Source organism: Strix aluco, chromosome 1 (assembly GCF_031877795.1).
Source record: "Strix aluco isolate bStrAlu1 chromosome 1, bStrAlu1.hap1, whole genome shotgun sequence".
Taxonomy (NCBI): domain Eukaryota; kingdom Metazoa; phylum Chordata; class Aves; order Strigiformes; family Strigidae; genus Strix; species Strix aluco.
Window position 1 is genome coordinate 155,899,823 of NC_133931.1, and position 22,270 is coordinate 155,922,092.

The 22,270-nt window shown below is 40.8% G+C and overlaps 1 protein-coding gene across 2 annotated transcripts in view; it reads right to left on the reverse strand.

Moving 5' to 3' along the window:
• Window positions 1-22,270, reverse strand: part of ELMO1 (engulfment and cell motility 1) — a 308,650-nt gene that overhangs the window by 233,602 nt on the left and 52,778 nt on the right. For both annotated transcript variants that reach the window (XM_074841559.1, XM_074841549.1), the window contains exons 4-5: window positions 12,934-12,974; window positions 11,715-11,787 (exon numbers count right to left, since the gene is read on the reverse strand). In XM_074841559.1, coding sequence (XP_074697660.1) covers window positions 11,715-11,787; window positions 12,934-12,974 — 114 coding nt within the window. The remainder of the gene's footprint in view (window positions 1-11,714; window positions 11,788-12,933; window positions 12,975-22,270) is intronic.

Here is a 22,270-nt window from a genome sequence, read left to right on the forward strand (position 1 = left end):
AACCAAAAAAAAAAAAAAAAGATAAATAAAGGTGTATTTCTTCTCAGGCAATTTTTCCCAAATTCATTTCATCCTCTTGCTCCCATTCTGATACACCTCAAATCCAAAACGCTAAAACCAGGATAAATCTTGCCTGAAACCAGGTCAAGTAGTCTCAAAATAAAACTCCAGTACATTGCCTCTTTCTTGGTATCCAACTCGCCTGTGGGATTGGTTCTTGCTACCTACAAGATCGCTCTCCACCCACAAAGACTTCTTCACTCTAACTGAAATAATTGAAGTGCCAGACAACACAGGGGGTAGAAGGGAGAAGCTTTTTTACGACATCTTTGCTTATATATGCAGCTAACTCATCTCAGTCCTCAGCAGTCTCCTCCTGCCAGAATAGCCCCAGGGAGGCCAGCCAGTCTCTATTCCAGACAGGGGCAAAAAAGGGTGAGCAACTAAACACAGGGTGACTTCCCACAGCAGTAACAAAGTGCCAAATTTTCTCCTCTTCTAGTAAAACAGCACCAGAACCAGCTATGTTTCATCATGTCTAAGGAATCTGTATGAAGTGGCAACAGTGCATTTGTGTGGTTTAATCTTAATCTGCATTGAAACAAACTAACTTTGTGAACACTTGTGGTGGTTTAAAGTGTTACCACCTCCTGGATTTGTAGAACTGAATAAAAGTAATTGCTTTAGGACAGACCGTCAGCATAGGCTAAATCTACCTCCATCAACAGTTTAGACTAAGGCACTGGACCTCAGCTGTGTTAGGCCAGAGTACGGGCATGCACACATACACACAGAGTTCCATCAGCTTTACTTGGAAGGCAGCAAACCCCAGCATGCAACAATATTAAAAGTAGTTAGGCGATCAGACAACACTTAAACAACTTAAACTGTACCAGTTGCATTCAGAAGTGAAAGTTCCCTGATACCCTTATGAAAACATTGGAGCTAAGTAAATAGACTATTCTTAAACATAAATAAGAGCACACACAGAGCCTTATTTTTTCAGCAGCATAACTTTAAGCTTATGTTTCCTGCTCTAAGTAACATTAACTACTAAATAAGATATACAAATGAGTTTGTGGTTTAACAAGTCACTTCATCTGGGCTACAATAAGCATCTCTGCAAACACTCTGAGTCTATTGCAAACACGAGGTACCAGGCATTGCATGAGGAGGCTACGTGGTGGTCTCAGGAGGCTCAAGGAGTTTGCTGAACAGCTGAGTACTACTCCCTCCCACCCATGGGCTCCCTTTTCTACCTCAAGTCAGCTCTGGCACCAGACAGACCTGTTTGCGGGTCAGTCTCACAATCCCACTAACCTGGCAGAAACTAGCCCCAGCAGGAAGGAGAGGAGAGTTTTCAGTCAGGTTAATAAAAAGAAACAAGCTCTGCAAGGATTCAGCACCAGCACAAACCCAAGAAAGATGGTGGAACCGTATCTTTGCGAGCAGGGAGGCAGTGGGGGGAAAGAGAACAGGGGAAGAGTGACGAGGAATTATACCTTCCCATTCTGGGAGCAGTAAGCTGTCAACCACAGCCTGAATTACATTATTTCACAGTTGCTTCAGGCTGAAACTATGATCCACAGCTTGTTCAACAAGCTGAAACCCTAACCCATAAAAAGCTGGGCTTAACCTGATATACTCTCTACAGTGTTGTGCGTGCAGGTTAAAAAAATAAACCTCTAATTAAATAAGGACACTTATAGATTGCATAGATTGAATTTACAACCAACCTATCTAGTGAAAAAATACCTTGTTAAAAATACACTATTTCTCTATAGTCAGAGGAATTTAAAAACAAGTGGAAAAAGGGAAGCTGACAACCTGGTTGAAGTTCAGATACCACATATGGATAAACAAGAGGAGAGCTATTCTCCAGAGCGATCACATGTCAGCAGGTTATGTATAAAATAGCAGAGGAAAAAAGAACACACAGAATACATAAAAGCATTGCTGGAAGTTTTCTTTGGGGTCTTTCTGTTTATTTATCAAGCCAAGTCTGAAGCACCAAAGCTTTCAGACTCAGAGTTGCGATGCTTGTCAGAGCCCACAGCACACAAAGCTCAAGGACCTTTCATCATGCCTGGTCCAGAGCAAAGTGCATAAATCTGTCCTATACTGTAAATTCAACCACTGCTATCACAAGAGATAGGGAGCTCATCTTCAACTCCTGATTTAGACAAAGGCTTAAGGAAAACTGCCCATGCCTTCTCTCTGAAAGTATTCAAAGCATCAAATCTCTAACACAGCAGGCTAGCCAAAACTTGAAAAGGGTTAGCTGTTCCCCAATAAAAAAATCCGATTTTGTTTAGCCATTCTAAATAATGGCTTAAGCGCCTACCAAGAAACAGCGTGTAAGTGTACAATTAAGCCAAGAGGATTTCCTACATTAACTGTGTGATGCAGTAGTCAGCATGCCAGTTAATTTCAATTGCAACATTTACACACAGTTAATCTGCTTAGTATTAGGGAGAGCATCCTGTGGATTTCTTTTCCAGGATAACAGAACGTCATTACAGCAGCCTGGCTTTGGCAATCGTACTCGTAAGCACCACTGCTATTCCGGACAGGTCTCACCACCACCTATGAGGGCGGAGGGGGGTGGGCCATGGAACACAAGAACAAGACAAAAAGCAAACAAAAAAACCCTCTTCCAAGACATTTCTGATCTGTTTCTCAAGTGTACATCAGGTTTGTAGATATTGTTCATGCTGTTGATCTGTATTAGGAAAGCTTATTCCTGGGCATGTGAGGGAACCAGTGAACCAGTACTGTCTAAAATGCCCCTAAAAAAACCTTAGTAACAAGAAAGTAATTTGTTATAAATGTTACCTAGGACTAAGACAGCTGTTATATTATGGATACAAATAAGTCCCTTTTGCAATATATCTAGCAAGAGTCTACACTCACAAGATGATTTTATTCTAATTGAGTAGGTAGTATTTCCAAGCATACTAGTACACGATACTTTTCAAGCTGAGTTTTCAATCAGACAAGACAAGTACTATCATGAAAACACACAAACAACAAAACAACAGGAAGTAGAGAACACCGGGACAGTTTGCCTCGTGTTCACGTCTTAGGGTACTCTGACTTCCCAACTTCACCAGCTTGAGCGACACGAACCTACATTATCTGCCACCAGATTCTGCTCCTTCTCAAAGCTCTATCTTTGCTGTGCCATAGGCTACTTTGCCCAAAACACATGCAGGAGACTTGCATCTAAAAAGCAGGCCTCAAGCATTAACAGAGTCCACCAAACCATGCAGAGGGATGGAGGTATGTGAATTCACTTTCAAAAAATCCTATCAAAACAGTCAAGCCATTTATTCAGAGAGTTGCTGGAGAGACACTTCGGAAAACTTATCATGCAAAATTAAAGTTTATTTTGCCATGCATTTGCTTATCATTTTAATAATCTGTTAGACCCAGCAAAATGTCTCAAGATTAAGCTCACTGTAAATGGTTGGAATGGAATGTTTTCTTAACATATTTGAGGAAGAACTAGAAGCATTGGTTCCCATGGTTATAGCTCGCTCAGCACTATACTTTAACCTTGATCAAACAGCTTCCTTCAGACTTCTCTAACTGGGCTAAAGAATAACAGTCAAGAAACCTAAAATTCTTCACGTGTTTATATCATTAAGTAATAAAGTAGTAAATAAGTAGTAAATAAGGACAAAATGATACATAATAGAGTTAGTTTCTAAGTCAACAACGCAGGAAAGAGAAGCAAAGCTCTTGTTGGCAGATCTTTAAAGCACAGATTCAGTGTGCTACAGCAGCCAGTAAACATTGGACGTCATCAGAAGTGGCACTGTGAACCAGAAGGCATCATTTGTCACAAGAACTTCATGCATCCATATGCAGGGCACTGTCTGCAGTTCTGATCTTCAAGTCTTAAGGAGGACACAGTAGCCTCAGGGAAAATGCAGAGAAAGGCAAGTGAAATGCTTGGGATTGAGGAGCTGCCTCACAAGGCAAGCTCTCCTCAGTTTGGAGGGACAAAGGCCACAGGAGGGAATGTAGTGGACGAATGCAGAACTGTTGTTATCAAATCCTGCAGTATGAGAGCTAGGGGGTACTTGATGAAAGCAGTAGGGGATCAGTTTAAAGCAGATCAAGAATATACCTCTTCATTCAGCAGGCAGTGAACCACTTGTGCTTGCTGTGCCAACAGGTTGTGAAAACAGGCAGAATCAGTGGGTTCAAGAAGAGATGAAAGAATGTCATGACCTTTATATGGAATATTAAATGGACTAAGTGTAGATGTAGCCTCCAACACCTGTAGTACAACAAATGTCAATGCTGAGGAAGCATGAAGGGAGTGAAAGCCATCATCAGATCACAAGCCTGAATGGCATTTTCTACTGTTACAGCTGGAGATAAACTATGAGGTTAGATATAGCATCCGGCTAACTTGGTAGGAAATTTCTTAAGTTCATTTTTAGTCACCAAAAACTTTAATAAGATGAGAGCTAAGATATATAGGTAATTATCAACATTGTAGTACTTGGCATGACAGGAATATGTACTGTTTTAAAAGAAATACTGAGGCAATTAATCTTGTGATAAAATTCCCGTTCCAGGAAGCTGCTGGAAACAAGGAAGATGTCCTCTAGTTTTTCACGTTAGAATTTCATGATAGCATTTTCCTTAAAAAAATTAAGTGTTGGTAGTTTGGCTGAAGTTTCTAAAATGAGGAAGTTTTCTGCATGCTGTTTATCTACACCTATTCAAGGATTACAGAAGTTAGTAAATAAACCAAGTTATACCAGTGGTACAGTTTCAGGGTAAACCTAATCCACTGCAACTCTACAGCCCACAAAAGGCACAATTTTGCACATATCCTTCTAGCATGCGGGCTCCCAACACTTTCTCTACATCGGATCTACCAACATGCAGCAACAGTCAACCACCTAATGTTAAAAAAAGTTACCTCTTCCTCTCCCCTTCATTCACAAAAAGGAGGGGGAAAAAAAAATTTCCAGAGTTTTGTTTTGTCAGATCCACAACTTGAACCAACTCACCTTCCAGCAGTAGTTACTAGTGAAGCGAATGAAGCAATGGAGAGGAAAAAGAAAGCTTGACTACCTTTTTCTCCAGCAACAGTAATACTAACTTGAATGCCACTGAAACATATCCTAAGAAAAAGTCCATACTCGTCTTCAGGTGGAGTGATCCACAAGGACAACATTATCAGGTAGCACTTGCTCTGCAGAGCAGCAGTGGTATTACACTGTGGGCAGACATCCTTCTGACACATTAAAAGAAGTTACACTCAAGTTATTTTTAACCTGGATGAGTTCCCCAATTCAAGCAACCACACAGACACACAGACAGTCGTACCAGTAACACGGAAGGGGTGGGCAGATAACAAGCAGCCCCATCATCCTCCGGTAAATTGGAACATAAGAGCTGCACACTGCAAAATAAACATCAGGAAATGACTGACTTAACTGGGCTCATACTATCATTGGTGAGATCATGTGAGGAAATCAGAACAGGGAACTGGTAAGGACACAAAAAAACCTCAAATAAGGATTGTCAAATTGAAGTCCATTCTTTGATGCAGTTCACCCCACACATTCACCCACAGCACCACTGATGGGCCAGTGCAGAAGCAGTAGCTCCTTAAGCAGATGCTGCTACTAAGAGAAATAGCTGAAGACCCAAGCCAAGACTGTGGTTTACAGTCACTTTTGCCAAATCAAAGCACAGCTTGCTACCATAAAGTAGAATCTTGCTTTTCAGTCTCTTGCTCATTCCTACTACTGTTTTTATGTGGCATAAACAGTTGTATAACTAGTTGATGAGTCAACAAGGGAACTAAACCAGCTGAAAATTTTATCATTTTGGGGTAAAAGACAGGAATAAGCACTACAGTATAAGCAGGAAAGAAGGCCAGCTCGTTTTGCAACCACCACATTTGAAACTTCACTGAGACTTGTTTAAGGGGATGCCTGCAGGTGATTGTGCTTCTCTAACATGTACATCCTATTCCTACTCCCTTCCCTGCGCCCTTCCTCTCAGACATAGAGGGACCATAGGTAAAACACCCCTTCTCCATTTATGACTACAGTGGAATTTGTCAACAAGTTCATTCCACATCAGGCTAAGCCAGTTCCACGAGCAACTGAGGGACATGACAGCTCACAGCTGTTAAAAACAGCGAAGTTTCATTCTTCTTCCTACCCTTCCTTTAACTTCTTCCTTCTCTGCAGCCCATTCGTGGACATGATTCAAGAGTCCTGCCTCACCCTTCATTAGATCAGGCAGACTTTTTATTAAGCAAATGTAATGAATTAAAGTGGCACAAAATGATCCCCCCCTTGCTACCACCTCCAAAAGTTATAAAAAAAAAAAAAAAAAAGCTGCAGTCAGCAGAAATGAAGTGGCAGGATCCCTTTCAGCAGTGGGCTGTGATGTCTGTTGAACGCACCTTGTAAAACTACCCATCCAAATAGGTTGTTCTTTGAAGTATGAAGGTGGTATAGAGGGCACTTTTCTGTCAGCCAGATCTAACACTGAACAGTTTGCTATCAGCTGAACCCGAACAGTCTCACTGTGCCTGTGGTATATCGTACCTATCTTCAAGTGCTGTAACCATAAAGGCAAACATTTTCAGAGCCTTTCCTCTCCAGTGATTACTTGCAGGGCAAAATTACAAACTAAATTCAAGAAAATAAATATCTATACAGCTTTTTAAAAAAACACCTGATCCATCTCATCAGCCTCAATGTGGAACTAACAAACTAAACAGAAGACATTGTCATACCTTAAAAAGGAGGCAAGCAGAAGAATTAAGCTGTCCATGCTGGACCAGAAAGTGTAACAGGTTGACAGGACAGAATTCTTTTCTTTGGAAAAAGTAGCATAAACCAGAAGTCCTACAAAATGAGTCCTAAAACCCACTGTTCTTGAAATCAGCCTGAATGAAGCAGGATTGAAAGTGATTTAGTGTACGGATACTCAAGTTTTACTTCTGTTCACTGGAGAAATATAACTAGTGCCCACTAGATTTTACTGGAGGCCACAGGGCAGTGTTACCAGCATCCATCAAGCAGGCAGGAGCACGGCTGCTCTGACTCCTTGTGCTGCCCTTATTGTTAGCAATTTCTGCAGGGCTGTGCACCAAAATAGTAAGAAATTTGTGAATATGAGGGACATACCACATGTCCTATGAGTGGCAGAGAAAAGGCAAAGATGGGCACAGTTTGGTCCAGGCCAGATCTGGACTGGAAGCTGCCATTTACGTAGCATTACTAACAAATCTATTATCAAGAGTAATGCAAAATGGCAAATGAGAGGAACAGATCACTTAATAAATTTCTCCAGTTTCCAGCCTTCATTCTACTTCTCATTCTCAGCTGTTTACAAAGTACCAACTCCTTTACTGAATCAGAAGCCTTCATTATTGAGAATGTTTACTTCCAACTCACTGAAGTTCAATTAATCAGTGAAAACAGATGAATACTAGAACCATGAGAGAAAAAAACCTCCAAAAAACCCCAATCCTACAAGTGGCTCATTTCTTGTCCTGTCATTTGCATAGACTCCCACACAGGGAGCCTGTAATGGCACAGGGGAATTTCACATGAATATACAATTACAGGTTGTATTCAGCAAAAAATAGGTCACAAGCAAAAGCACCTTTGAGAAAGAACAAGCACCAGGGACTGCCCAGGTTCCCAGCTTGGGGAAGGCAGAGGGTAGAAGGATCTCCCATCTGCAAACACAGCAAAGAGCTGAGTAATGACAATGAAAGTAAGGTGGGGGCAGCTCCCTCTGCAAAACAGCACTAAAAGCCTCTCAAAATTAACGGAAGGAACTCAGTGTCTGCTCTCCTCCCCTTCATGCAATAAGCACATAAGAATGAAAGGGAAATGCAGGAGTCAGGAAAGAATGAAAAAAACATGGGGAGTTTTCAGTGGCATCAGATGTAAAAAACCAAACACAACGAAATTGTGACTGAACAAAAACGGGCTGCAGTCAATACAGAGATGAATGAAATGCCCTTACATTTAAAAGATAACATACAAAAAATGGCATCAGTATCATCACTGTGTGCTGAGTATAGCTCGGAGCTGGCTCACAAAGCCCCTCAGCAAGAGTGAGCTAGCCTTTTATTCCTGATAGTTGCTCAGGTGCAGGGTTAAGAGCCACCACATTCTGCCTTCAATAGTGAAGCCAGCTTGAACACTGTAATTCTCCAGCCCCACACTCCTGCAAGGCTCCCTTGTTGATAAACATTATGGTTTATCACACCTTCAGATGTGACAAAGACAACATTTTTGAGGCTGTACTGTAATGTGAACAGCTGCAATGATCCGGCTCTGTCACAATCTTTTTGTTTTAAGAGACTGAGTTTGAGCTAACAATGGTCCCTCCCAGACCCAGAGCCCATGGTGGGCCGCACAGGCACACAAATGGATCTAGGGGAGCCAGACCTTGTCTGCAAGGCCTGGTGTGAGCAGCAGCAATAAGGGACCAGGCACACCCACCAACGTGACGCATGAGCCACTCAGATGTCTGTCCCTGGATTCCTAGTACTGCCAGCAGAGGAACACAGTGGACAAATATCCAAGCTGCGGTTTGCTCAGGAACACACACAGCACACAAAATTATGCAGCCATTTTCTACTCTTCATACAGCATTTTCTGTTCTAAACCTGAGCTCATCCAGGCTATAGCATTCCTGAGTTAGTACACTTGATGTATGCAAGCATCTATTCAGGTACAACCTGGACAGACTGAAGCAAAGCTGACTTTTTTATTCTCTATTATATAGTATCTAGCACAATGAGATTTTGATTCAGAAGTCAGGCTTTTACATGTTTGACCTACCAAAGAAATGCCCCTCCATGATAAGGTCTTCAAAAAAGAAGACTCACCTATTAATGTAATTAACAATCAAATACCCTGTGATCAAAACACCAGCTAGGCTTAAGCTCAGGCACTATGCCTGCTTGGTTTTCTTCTTCACATAACCTCTTATTTTATTTCTCTTGTTTTGTTTTGGTTTTGTTTTTTTAAAATTACTAAAACACATAATTAATAATTTCCATTTTCAGAGGCACAGATATAGCCAAACCAGAACCCCAGAGACAGCAGTCCAAACCGCATCTGCTGTGATAAGCCCTGTCTCTAGTAAGAACCCTGGCTGACTCAAGATGTGTTAAAAGACTGTCCTTATACTGTCTGAAGGAGTTATTGCTACTCCTGTAGAGGCATTTTTCCAAATAATACAGCCAGAAAAAAAAAAAAAAAAAAAAAGACAGAACTGCTTGGGCGTTGTTTTTATTTATGTATGGTATAATCAGGAAATATAGGTCAGCTACAAAAGATAAAGAGTTCTGCATATGACAACCAAAACACAGATGCGCTGTTTGCCACCCAAAATCAAAAATATAATTGTAAGCCATGTGTTGACAGTCCCACATTTGTAACATTTTCACTTCAAAGTTTCTTGCTACTTTGTACAAGAATTCATTAATTGCTTTTCTTTCTGGTAACTTTAAACATGATGATATTTTTAAAAAGGCATCTCTACCTGGAAGGCCATAAATCAGCAGTCACCCAGGCTCTGCAGAAACATGACCTACACATAATGTTTTCTGCATATGTACAGACATTCAATTCATCTTAGAGAGCAGTGAAAAATACTTACTTATTAGAATCTGTCACTGTTGCAAAAGAACTCTGCTCATGTCCTAGTAAGAGGCAGATTAAAACAATGTGGGCTTTGACAATTAGCGTTGTAGCTTCATTGAAGTGCATGTGTTTGTCCTCATGCCTGGTGTTTTTCATGTTTTAATTCAGAAAGCAACAACATCCTACTGCGCACAAATGAGGGAAAGTACGTAGAAGGGGTGATGGCCTATATAAGCCTCTTAATAGACACTATCCAATAAGCACTGATAAACAGTGAACAATATCTAATAAAAGTCACAGACATCTGAGTAATACTGGTGGCATTTAGAGCTCTTCTCTCTTATTTATGTGACTCAGAGTCAGACACTCTGCATATTTTCAGTAGGGAATAAACAAACTCAAAGTCCTCTCTGCAGTACAATCCAAAATGTTCTAGAAGACCATCATTTTCCACCCTTATTGCAAGTTAAAGGCAGCTAAAAGCCATCAGACTTCCTTTTATGCAGAACAGAAAACACTTCTCCAAAGCTGCAGGATCCTACCCACCGAAGGTAGAGGTAAAGCCTGGAAGATTCCTCCAATTGTATCAGGACAAATACCTTCAACAAGTCTGAGTATTTGCTCAATCCCGGCTTCTTGGAAATATTCAGTGAACAATCACGAGTTTAAAGGCCAACAGGCAAATTCAGTTGTGTCTGGCTTATTGGAAAATGTTGTGTCAGAATTCGGGGCAATTAGCAAAACAGTCTTGCTATTTAATTTGGGTGGAGGCAAAACACACAAGCCAATAATTACTTCAGCAGTTTTCCTTATGGTGGTCTTTGAAGTGTCTGTCAACTGAAACTTGAAAAGAAGGGAGAAAAAACACACAAGCAAAAAGGGGAGATCCCAAAACAAACTGTGACACATTGAGGAGGTTGTCTGGGCTGCCAAACAGTTAAAGCTAAAACTGAAACTGGTCTTAAAAAAAAAAAAAAGTAGCACTATATCTTATGAACAACTGCTCTAGCTGTCTTGCTAAATTTAGTCTTTCTAAATGCTTTACTGTGCCTAAGTTCCCTTTATTTCTTGGGTAGGGTTACGAATTACAGCAAGAGAAAAGTTAGCTCATGTCTCAGTTCTATTTAGCAGATCCTAGACAACTGTAAAATGCAAAACAAAACTAAAAGATCCTTCTGCTTAAGAGCAAGCCAAACTAAACTGATAACAGGGTAAGCAAGAGGCATCTACGTCTATGCAGCTACGCTCAGGTCTGTTTAACTCAAAATCCACTGGGGCTACGGAATCTGCATGCGGACTTCAGCAGGTTTTAAATAGTGCTCTTTTCCCATTGCTTAGAATTTGTAGCACTAACGTGTATACTCTTTCAAAGATTAATTTTTTTTTCCTTAATTTCAGTAATTTCAGCAATTCTATCAGTAATGCTAGGAATGAATGTACTACTTGGTCTCGTTCAGATGAGCACGTCCCGTTTATTTAGACTAGACATTCCATTTTTATTACAGCTATAGACATTTCATTACTTTGTGCTGAAATCATTGCATCACTTTGTGAATCACCTATTTCCACGCTATCTGGGGACCAAAGAAATAAACCAACGTAACATACAGAACTGGAAAAGGACAAGACGGCAGGATGGAAGGAGTAGAAAATATTACACCATCACTGAAACTTATTTCTACCTGATCAGCCAAAGAGGGAAGTGACATGCATTGAAGGTCTCCTCAGACTTCAAAGAGCCCTTCATGTTCTACATATTTCAATTTCCTGTACACCACTTGTCAGCAGAATACTAAACATGCACAAATACCAAAGCTGAAGGGCTCAGTGCTGAAGTCTCAAACTCAGATGTGAAGGCCTTGGCACATTCAAACTTTTACTTCCCTTTCCAAACAGAAGAATTCGGGGCAAAATCATTAAACCAGGTCTCCTAGTACTTACCCTCTCACCGGCATTACATTACAGAAAATATATTTTTATATATTTTAATTTAAAATAAATTATTGTGGCAAACATTTTGATAGACTATGCAAGAATTGTGTTGAATGATTTACCTACCTTCTCTGTGATGTAGAAGTTAGAACTATCAGCATGCTGCAGTGCAAACTGATCATGATTTGCAAGAGACCACCTTAGAAATATGAAAATAAATTAATCACAAAATGAAATGTTAAAAATTTGAGAGGTACCCTTTACATAATTTTACTATGATCAAACAAGTGCCTGTCATTCCCATGTATTTCTCATACTTTTCCATAGCTTTCAATGACGAATTCCAAAGTTTAAGATAAAAGCATGCTTACAAAAGGAAAATTTCAGTACAAATATGTCCTATAAATGCGATTTTCCCTTTGCATATCTGAAACAAAGTCCTAAACTTGACTATGGTCAAGAAAGAAATTACATAACAAATACCTTCCTTTCAAGGCAAAGATAAAAAGAAGGAGGGGGCATGGGGCGGGTTGGACAAGGAAGAGAAACTTTGTCGATACAATGACACTTCAGTGCTCCAAAAATAAATTGATAATGATCTGATATTCATTCCAGGTCTATAAGAAATAGCAAGCATAATTTTTGCTTGCAGTAAGCAAGATCACTAAATCACTAAAACAGACAAAAAAATTTACAGCACCAGGATTTTATGTTAGCTTATACAATGCCCAACACACATAGTATTAAGTGGATACATTACATTACATATAAAATACCACCTTTTTAACTCAGCAGCAATTTGACAAATATAAACTAGTGTGGCAGCACTTGCTTAAAACAGCATTTTTGTCCCCAAATATTAACATATTGAAACTAAAGCAAGATATTTCTCTTAGCCAATTATTAGTTCATACTGCAGGACCTGTGATTAACATTTCGGTTTCATGTGAGCAGTCACATCAACTGGACCAGCTTACAGTAGCCACTAGACCCAGCGCTCAAAAACCAAAGCCACAGTCAGTGCTTTAGTTCCTTAACCCATGAACTGTAGGGACCACAAGCATAAAGTGAGTGGGTAAAATGCACCTCTGTGCAGAAAGGCAATAAACAGTCTAAATGAGTCACCCACATGATGGAGCTGCATTGTTAGGAACCTCATCTTGCAAGTAATTGATCTAAAATACACTGCAAATTCAAAATCTGAAGATAAAACAACTACAAGATTTAAGAAACTAATGACTAGTCATACAGGATATCTAGAATTTCTTCAGAAAAAATTATCTCCTGATTGGTTTAATAACTCAAAAAGCATAGGATCTAGTATGTACTATATGGCAGAACTTACCCATCGCAGACTTCTTTTATTATTGAGGACAGTGGCTTTTTCTGGTTGAGGAAAAAAGAAGAAAAAAAAAAAAATCACCAAGTTGGAACAGCCCTGAGATCTTAAAATACGTTTCCAAAGCCACTGACTGCAAAGAACGAAACAAGTCAGTAGTATTTCATTTTTTGTTTAATATCAAGCTTGCTAGGACCCCAAAATTTCTGTTGTTATGGTCTGATAATCTATAAAGACATCAATTCTACACATACGCATGATGGCATTATCAGTCCTTTTTGTCAACATTAGACCATACGGCATCAACTCAGCTTCTCAACTGAGAAATCAAAGGGTCTTTTGTGTACACTGCATCTCATTACCCAACAGAAACAGAAGATTTAGATATCAACATGAGCATTTTCCAGGAATGACATCTGAAGCAAGAAGACATTCAATATTTTTAAACCTTCTTTTGTCCCTTTCAGATATGGTCATATGATGACAATAATCCTCTCTCTCAAGTACATATATGCAGGTTCCCCTCTGATAACAAACACCAGCTGGAAGGTGTTAAGATCCCAGATGTATCAGTTCTGCTTTATTCTCTACATCTGCAAGCACAAGCATTTGGACTGACTGAAAACAGCTCTGTTGCTTTGGGTCCCAAAATAGAAGTAACAGTCTAGTTTGGTGATGTTGCAATGCTCTGAACATTTTTATAAACACAGAGTGCACATGCAAGTGTTTTTAGAAGATTGCTGGCTCAAAGAAAATGTATTTTTATATCCCAAAAACATATATGAAGTTGCATGGCAAAAAAACCCCAGACCACATTTCCCAGTTGTGTGACTACTGAGCCTTCTTCCTCCAATACTGGATGACCACACAATGCTACACCGATCTGTTGCTTCATGAAAACTCCTCAAATAACCTAAACAGAATAGGACCCCCTCTCTACTTACTTCCAATAATCACAGCTCACTGAATTCTTAAAAAGCAGACAAAATGAACAAAACACACAAAACCCACCATAAAACCACCAGTAAACCAACACTGTTGTCAAAACAAGCTGTTTCCCTTTAACATTTATCGAAAACTGATTAGGCTAAAAATTAACTCAGTAGCAGGGTGCATTATGCAGAGGGAGAATTATTATTCCCTTGGATTTGTTTTCTGAACTGCATAGACAGAAAGTCAGTGATGGTATTCCCCGGCCAGTCAGGATCAGGGAAGGATTTGTTGTTTCAACAGTCAATTAAGCCAGTTCATAAACAGGCAAAAACGTGACACAAGACCATTTTAAACAAACATGAATGAAAGCACCTGCTGAAAGGATCCTGTGCCCCCTTGCCACACCGTCTCAGTCCTTGGTTTCCATCCTTCCTCTTTCACTGCCCATTACTGTTTTCACGTGATCACCCAGATGAGCCGCACTAGGGAACTTAACCAAACTGAAAATCGGCCCAGTAAAAAGGGAATAAATAGTTTTCATCTGGATCACCTCATCTGACTGCTATGTGCCTAAATGGCTAGCAAATACTGGCACATGGGAGAAAAGGCAAGTGTGAAACTGCTCCCTGCTGCAGCAGCCAACACGTCCTTTCTCTGCTGCAGCTTCTCTCTGTTGTGCTGGCTCAGCTGTTTGCATAGCCACAGCCAGGCTGTGAAGCAGATCAAGCAGATCATGCAAGAAAGAAAAAGTGTTTTCTTCCGCACAGTTTTTCAGCCTGATCAGTTCCTGAGTCTGGATTACTCTTATCACTTAATGTGCGGCTGCTTTCACCTGCTGTCCTCCTCCCCAAGAAGTTTGTAGCTTCTGCAATCCTGTGAAAACAATCCCCGTTTTCAACTGCTCTCTTCCCTCTATCCTTCCCCAAAAACCAAAATCCCATTTTTCAGGAGGGACAGAGGAAGAAGGAGGAACACAGGTTTGTCTGGAGTGGGATTAGGCCAGTTTGCCACCCGGCACACATGTGCCAGCCTGTGGGTCAGCTGCTGCCAAGCAGAGCACACAGCTCTGCACACTGCCTCCCCTTCTCTCCTCGGGATGCTGCTGCTGGTCCTGCTCCAGTATTTGCCTGTTTTGATGAAATTTGTATCTGGGATATTAATTCCTTTTACAAAGTAAACTGATATCAGCCAACCAATTTAATACAATGGAGGACAAAAAGAGTAACTGCCTCTACTCCCCATTACTTCCCACAGGAACTATAGTTTCCCATTGGAAACTATGACAAAAAGACACTTTAACAACCCAAACCGGCAATACTATAAATACTGAGAAGGTTGGATAAAATTACTTTCCAAATCATTATTATTATTAAAGGGCTTTTATGCCCTTTCTCAATCCTACTCATCTCCCTCCCCCTTTTCCTATTCTATAGCACCTTTGCATTATTACATGACATTCTTTGAAATTAAAAACTTGGACAAAACAAACAAACAAAAAACCTCACAAAAAACACAACAAATCAACTAGAACCTGTAAGGGACAGTTGAAAAAGAGAAACAAAATGGATCTTCAATAATAAAAACTATTAATACAGTCAGCCTTCATGGTACAGCTTTGTCCTCCTGTGGCACTACTGCTACAGCACATGACTAAGTACAACTCAGTTAACAGCAATAGGGTGAGAAAAAGTAGAACTCTTCTGGGATACACAGTTTGCAATTAGTCATTTGATAGCACTTTACAAATTAATAAAAGTAAAATAAATACCACTGCAATACTAATAAGATGCTGCTCCTTATCATCCCTTGGGCTGCACTCCCCCTACATATAAGTCTCCAGACAAAATTCTTTCCCCTTCGCTACCAAGCGGATAAATTGACACCAGCACAAGCATTCACAGCGGTAAGCGGGATGTCGCCGAGAGCTGGCGAGGGCTGCCACCACCCTGTGCAACCGCCCAGGTCGGGTCTGGCAAGCGCGGGCTGCGGGAGGGCCCTGGCAGGCAGCACGCCGAGGGGCAGTGGCAGTGCTCCCGCCAGCCTGCGGGTACACGGCCAGGCCTCCACGCCAGCAAAACCCCAATTTGCTCTGGGAGTGACAAGCGGGCGAGCGGCCAGCTCCCGCGGCCCCTTCCCAGCCAGCTCGCAGCCGCCTCCAGCATCCCTTTGCAGTCCTGCTGCTGAAGGCCCCAAGAGACATATTTATGCTTCAGTAACGGTGACAGGACACGGCTGTTTATGTATAGGAATGCAGCAACACTAGAAGACAAACAAAAGTGAGCTACTCTATTTTTTTTTTTTTGAACCATCAAAGATGAGGTAAAAGCCTATTCCTATTCTCTGCAGAGCACATCCACTCAGCAGGGCATTCAAAGACACTTTTTTTTTTTGCCTGGCTGTAAATATTTGCCTTATGTCAGAGAGAATGAACTTGACATTTTTGTCATTTTAATCTTCACAAAATTATGTTTATGGAAATTTACATAATATCTTTGCTGCATTTACAGTTCTGAAAAGTCAAATTCACCTTATTAGTCAATGTATTTTAAAGAATTCAGACAGTCCAAAAATATTTCGGTTTTTCCTTCACCTAAACGAGTATTTTGTGCTAGTGCATTTTAGTTTTGTTTTTTTGCCTCTATATCCTCCTCTATACTAGTAAAAATGAAGTGTGCTTTTACACATGCCAAGATGCTCATTTAAAGCTCTAGGAAGATCAAATTGTAGCTTTAATGCATGAAATACCACAGATCAAAGTAAATCTTATGCTCCCTACAGGAGATAACCCCTTTAGCTAACATATCACAGCCATCTGCGCTGAACACATCGGTTAGTATAAAAGTATTTTCCTAGGGCACGTATTAAATTGATATCTGAAATCCAGTGGGAAATGATAATGGGGCATTATGGCCTTGCGTCTTACTGATCTGCACCCATGGGGAGAATCCTGCCATCGACACCAAGCACAGGCAGCACTAGAGCTGACGTGAATTTACACACCCAGTAAAGCTTTATCTGCATTGACTGTTTCGTGCAGGTATCTAAGATGCTGGCTAAGTGTAGCCCTAATGACATCCACCATGCAGCAATACCTACTCACCACTTCTGTGCTCACCTGTATGTGTCTCGGGTCAGGTCTCCAGGTTTTGTGTGCTAAGATGCACACAGATCCCTAACTTAGTCTTCTTGAGTACCTGTCCTTGCTACTTGTGCAATATTTCGTAGCACCTCTAGAGTAACTTGCAGAACACAGACTGAGATTTCCCACTCTGATTTCCTCACCAGTTTTCTGCTTTCATGCCTACACCTAGGGTTCCCCACAGAGGTAACCAGTCACTAGGAAGCACTAAGCACAGGCATGCAAGTTTAGGCTGGGTGAGTCCAGGCCACTGGTTTGTTCCAGGGAAATCGTGGGATGAACAAAAGAAAGATAAGAACATTTAATACACCAGTACTAACCGAGCCCTAGGTCCAGTTCAAGTCACCAGTACACTAACCTGGGTTTAGAGCATTTCCAAATCAAATAGCATGTGTATGTGCGTGTGTGCACTGTAAAGAGGACAGGAGCCTAAATCTGGGTAGAAACCTGTGTTATACACACAGTTCAAATATACTTTGATTGTGCTATACCAGGGAATTGTAGACTGGTTCTTTTAGGCCAAGGTTAAATATCTTTCCTTTTCAAATGACTAGCAGAAATTCATTGCTTTTTCTTTTTCCGGGTTGGTTTTAGGGTTTTTTGGGACAATGAGTGGGATATCACTTTCCCTGGCTGACACCTTTTAATCAAAGAAGTAACAAGAAAACTCTTAACCCTTGCTGCTGTTAAGCCTATCACAGAAAAATAGCAGACGCAGCACATCTGTTAGTGGAAAACACTCAGCATTAAAAAAAGAAAGTTCTGTTGCTCCTCTGAGCATCTGTCAAAAAACAGAATCTCAAGCCATTAAATACACCATTCTGTCTATAATTAATGCTATGATTCTGCTAACAAATTTTGAAGTGCAAAAGTCATTTTTATGACTACTAAAAAACAGAAAAACACCTCTTTTCACAATGAGTGGAGGTTTCACCTGTTACCGTCATACACCAGAGGCTACAGAAACAGAAGCGGGACTGTCCGGTGGCAAACACCAGATGCCAGGACACCTGGGTCCTTGACTCACTATTCACCACTGGCTTCTCATGACGTAAGAGGCAAGGTCTTCTCCTGTAAGGGGGAGGTACTGGAGAGCTTTGGGCTTCAGCCTCCTCAAACTGCTCTGAACCACTCTGGAAATCAACACTCTCTGTTAACTACTATGGAGTACTAGTGAAACCAGACTTGTTAATTAAACATCAGGCATCTGTAAAAGATGGAGAAGAGGATTTCCCTAACTCAGAAGAGCACCAGAGAGCGAATACCTGAAGAACGGGGACATCCCAGCACTGCAGTAACAGAGACCATAAGACCCAGCCGAGGCCAGGATCAGCACCACACGGTTGTGTCGGTGCAGCAAAACAACCCAAGGCAGGAAACATTCGCACCCCAGAGCCGACAGGCAAAACCCTCAACAAGTGCAGCCTGCTGATGTGAGAGAGCTTTTATTGGCTCAGTTCACAGCCCTTAAGGTGGCAGTTTTAACGTGTCAGTAGAAACACTTTGGTATAAATATAGCAGTAGGAGTTGTGCAGAGCACACAAGACTTGGGGAAATCTGAGTGATCATGTCCTCTTCCCCTTCACTTTCAGCTGCAGCTTCCTCAGTTACTCCCTTCCCTCCCCCAAAGACATTGTCACTCCTAAATCTGCATTTCACCAGATCTAAGCATTGCCCCACAGATCATATGTTTAGGATGTTAAAGTGACTGTACAACAAGGCAGCAGTGAAACATTACATTATAAAAAAAAGCCAAACAAAACAAAACACGTCAGAATTTTACAGAGACTTCTTACTCCACATCTAGTGTCCTAACAAGCCATAACATTGTCTGTCTCCTCAGTACTTCACAAATAGGGACACCAAAAACTCCCAGTCAGGAGTGTCCAAGAGTTATAAAACACCTAGGGACCTACCGCTGTGCATTACAGCATGCTTGCATGCAACATACACCACACATTTAAAATACAGTTTAAAACACAAAGCAGGGCTTTAAGATGTGGCTCTTCACACAGCCACTTTATGAGGTCAGCACACCTTTGAAAACTGAATGAAGAAACCCCAAACCCACAGCTCATGACTGACACACTGCTGGCCTACCAGGGTAGAAAAGTCTCTACGTGAAGGCGCAAAAAATTTATACCGTGGGATTTTTAGTATTACTCTCTTTGGTACTACAATCTTGGAGTTCTATAAGGAGACTATAATTGAATCATAAAGTGCACCTGGATACTTCAGCTGGCCAGAATGTGAATGAAGTACCTTGTAATTAATTCATTGGTGCGTAACTCCAGGAATGTCACCATTACACATTTCCTTTAAATATAGCAGAATTAACTTGTAAGGGATGAAAGTCCTGCTGTTTCTTAAAAACCTTTGTAGATGCAACAATCTTACAGTCGTGTTCAGCCTTCATCTTGAAAATGCCATCAGTTGCAGGCAGCAAAATTCAGGCTCCAATGGGGAGGTTATGGCTAGCACTATGGGGCTAACAAAAATCAGAGCCAGAAAAAAAATCCAAAAGCAAAACCAAAAAACAACCAGCCAACCAATCAAAAAACCCACCCAAACCAAGGAGAGCAGAGCTTCATCTCTTTCCTAAAGTATTGTTTCCTGAACATTCTTTATGTTGGAGATCAGGAACACTGGGACACTATTTTTGCAGGACCTCAAGTGTCTCCTGGCTCTATTTCCACTTCTATAAAAAAATACCTAACGGTCTACTGCCTTTAACTAATGCTTCCTAATGTAGAAGACACCACCAAGCAGAAAGCATAAATAGCATCCAGTAGACTGCAACTCACTAAGTATTTCTATTTCCTTCTTTCCCCCATTTCTTTTACAATTTCTAAGTCTTCTCCACAGCTATTGCCTCTTCAATCTATTGAGCTCTGCTGCTGTCTCTGTATTCAACACTGCAAGACAGTTTTTACGTATTTTTCAGTGATGAGTTCCCAGCCACACACCACGAGACGTAGTTCGCAGCCTTGAAAGGCTCCAACCAACCAGTGAGTATGTGGCTTTGGACAAGCCAGACTGATAAAACATAACACGTGATGATAACATTGCCCTTTCATCCAGCATGGCTGGCTGCCCCCACAGCAAAGAACCAGAGCTCTAATGATGACTATTCCAAGCCCACAGTCCTGTAAGAAAAGAAATATTTTTCAACACCCATTGTAATTAACAATGATTGGTTCGTTTTGTTAACAAAGCACTATGTGCATATGTGTATTAGTGCACTGAATTATATCCAGTGCATTAAAACACCTGCATTATTGTTTCCAAGGTTATTCTTGTTGCTGAACAACTTTTTTTTTTTAAAATAAAAAATTGAGACCTTTCATTAGTCCAAGAAAAAGGCACATTAAGTTAGTGGACATGATTTCCTTAGCAGCTCTGTTAATAACCCCTGATGGCAGCAAAATTGAAATGATTATAAAAATGTTAAATATTTTCACAATACTTATCTGTTGGTTAGTATTTCCTTTATGAACAGTTTCATCTTTGATTTCGTGAAGCTGAAATACTGACAGGTACAACAAGAAGCAATAGAATTTATTAAATCATTATTAGCATCTGTTTAACAGCTAAAAGTTGATTTTAAGCAAGACCTACCTTTAGCAAACTGGCTTAAGCTAGCTGAGTGTTCTTCAATCTTTTTGAAAGAAGCAGCCACCTTTTGGCTCATCTATCTTTGGGCAAGTTTCCCATCAGCAGCAATCAAGGTCCTCCTTCAGAATGGCTGAGATACAGCTGCAGTGGCCAGCCTCAAGCACTAACTCCCTTCTCCAACCTGACTGAAAGGAGCTGCTGCTAGCAAATCCAGATAGGGAACACTTTTATAAGTCAGTATAAGATTCCCCCCCTCCATGAACTGCTCCCTAGTCCTCTCTCTTCAAGAAACTGAGATCTTGTCAGCTGTTAAAGGCACTGACATTTCCCTTAACTACTTTAAACTCATGATGTGCAACAACATTAGAAATCTTCACAGCATTCATACCAAAAAGCATCAGTAGCTCCAGCTACTGCAGTACTACTACACTTTTTGGATAAGAGTTTATATAATTTTGCAGGCTTGTGGGAAGGAGGTAAAATCCTCTCTCTGCCTTCATCCGGTCAGTACTAAACCCCTTGATTTTGAGGGAGTCAGAGTCTGGAGCCAGAACTAAGTGCAGGGAGTGACACTTCATGGCACAGCCTCAGGTAGAGAGAGACATCAATAACCCTCTTCTTCACTACTTGAATGATGCTGGTGCTCACTAATATTGCATACATTTAGACTTGTGATGTTAGGATTGTATCGGTATACCGCTATTACTAGTGACAGCACCTGCAGAAACTACAGCTATTCTTAGTCCACACACACATGGCATAAGTGACATGCCACTTTCTTTTCTCTAATTAAGCATTTCACAATCCCTTTTGAACTACATTTCTCCCCACAGTTTGAGAAACACTGCACTAAATCAATTAACAATCCCCATGGGTCCAGATTTACATGTGAAGCCCAAAACGATTTGGAAGTTCCCTTTATAAAACAATCTCATTGGTTTCCTTTCAATATGCAGTGAAATACAATGACTTCCCTGAAGAAAAAAAAATTAAAATGACATTTATAGCCTACTCTGGCAGAAGAGAAGAGACAACTTGAAAGACACTCTTAAAAGATAAACTTGCTGATTAAATCTAAATCTTAGAGAAAACATTAATGTAAAGCAGCCCATGGTTTCTCCCATGTGCTGCACTGCACTGTATTAATGTGAAATTGTCATCTGAGACTGCTCCTGTAAATTTTGCCTACTGTACCAGATTTGTGCTTTGAAAAGAAAACACAGCCTTCCCCCCCCCCCCCCCCCCCCTGTTTTTTTGGTGGTTTTCTTTTTTTGTCTAATGTAAAGATTCACATCTGCTAATTTAATCTACACTTAATGATCTCACAGATAGAGGTAAACCTGGAGGAAGGGACTGCATGGCCAAGTTTAATTACAAACCATTCACAGAATCATCTAGGTTGGAAAAGACCTTGAAGATCATCCAGTCCAACCATTAACCCAACACTGACCGTTCTCAACTCCATCAGATCCCTCAGCATTATGTCAGCCCGACTCTTAAACCCCTTCAGGGATGGGGACTCCACCACTGCCCTGGCCAGCCCATTCCAACGACTCACAACCCCTTCTGGAAAGAAATACTTCCTGATTTCCAGTCTAAAATTAGCAGCAGCAAGACAGGAGGAATAAAAATATATGAATGGCACATAAACAAGAA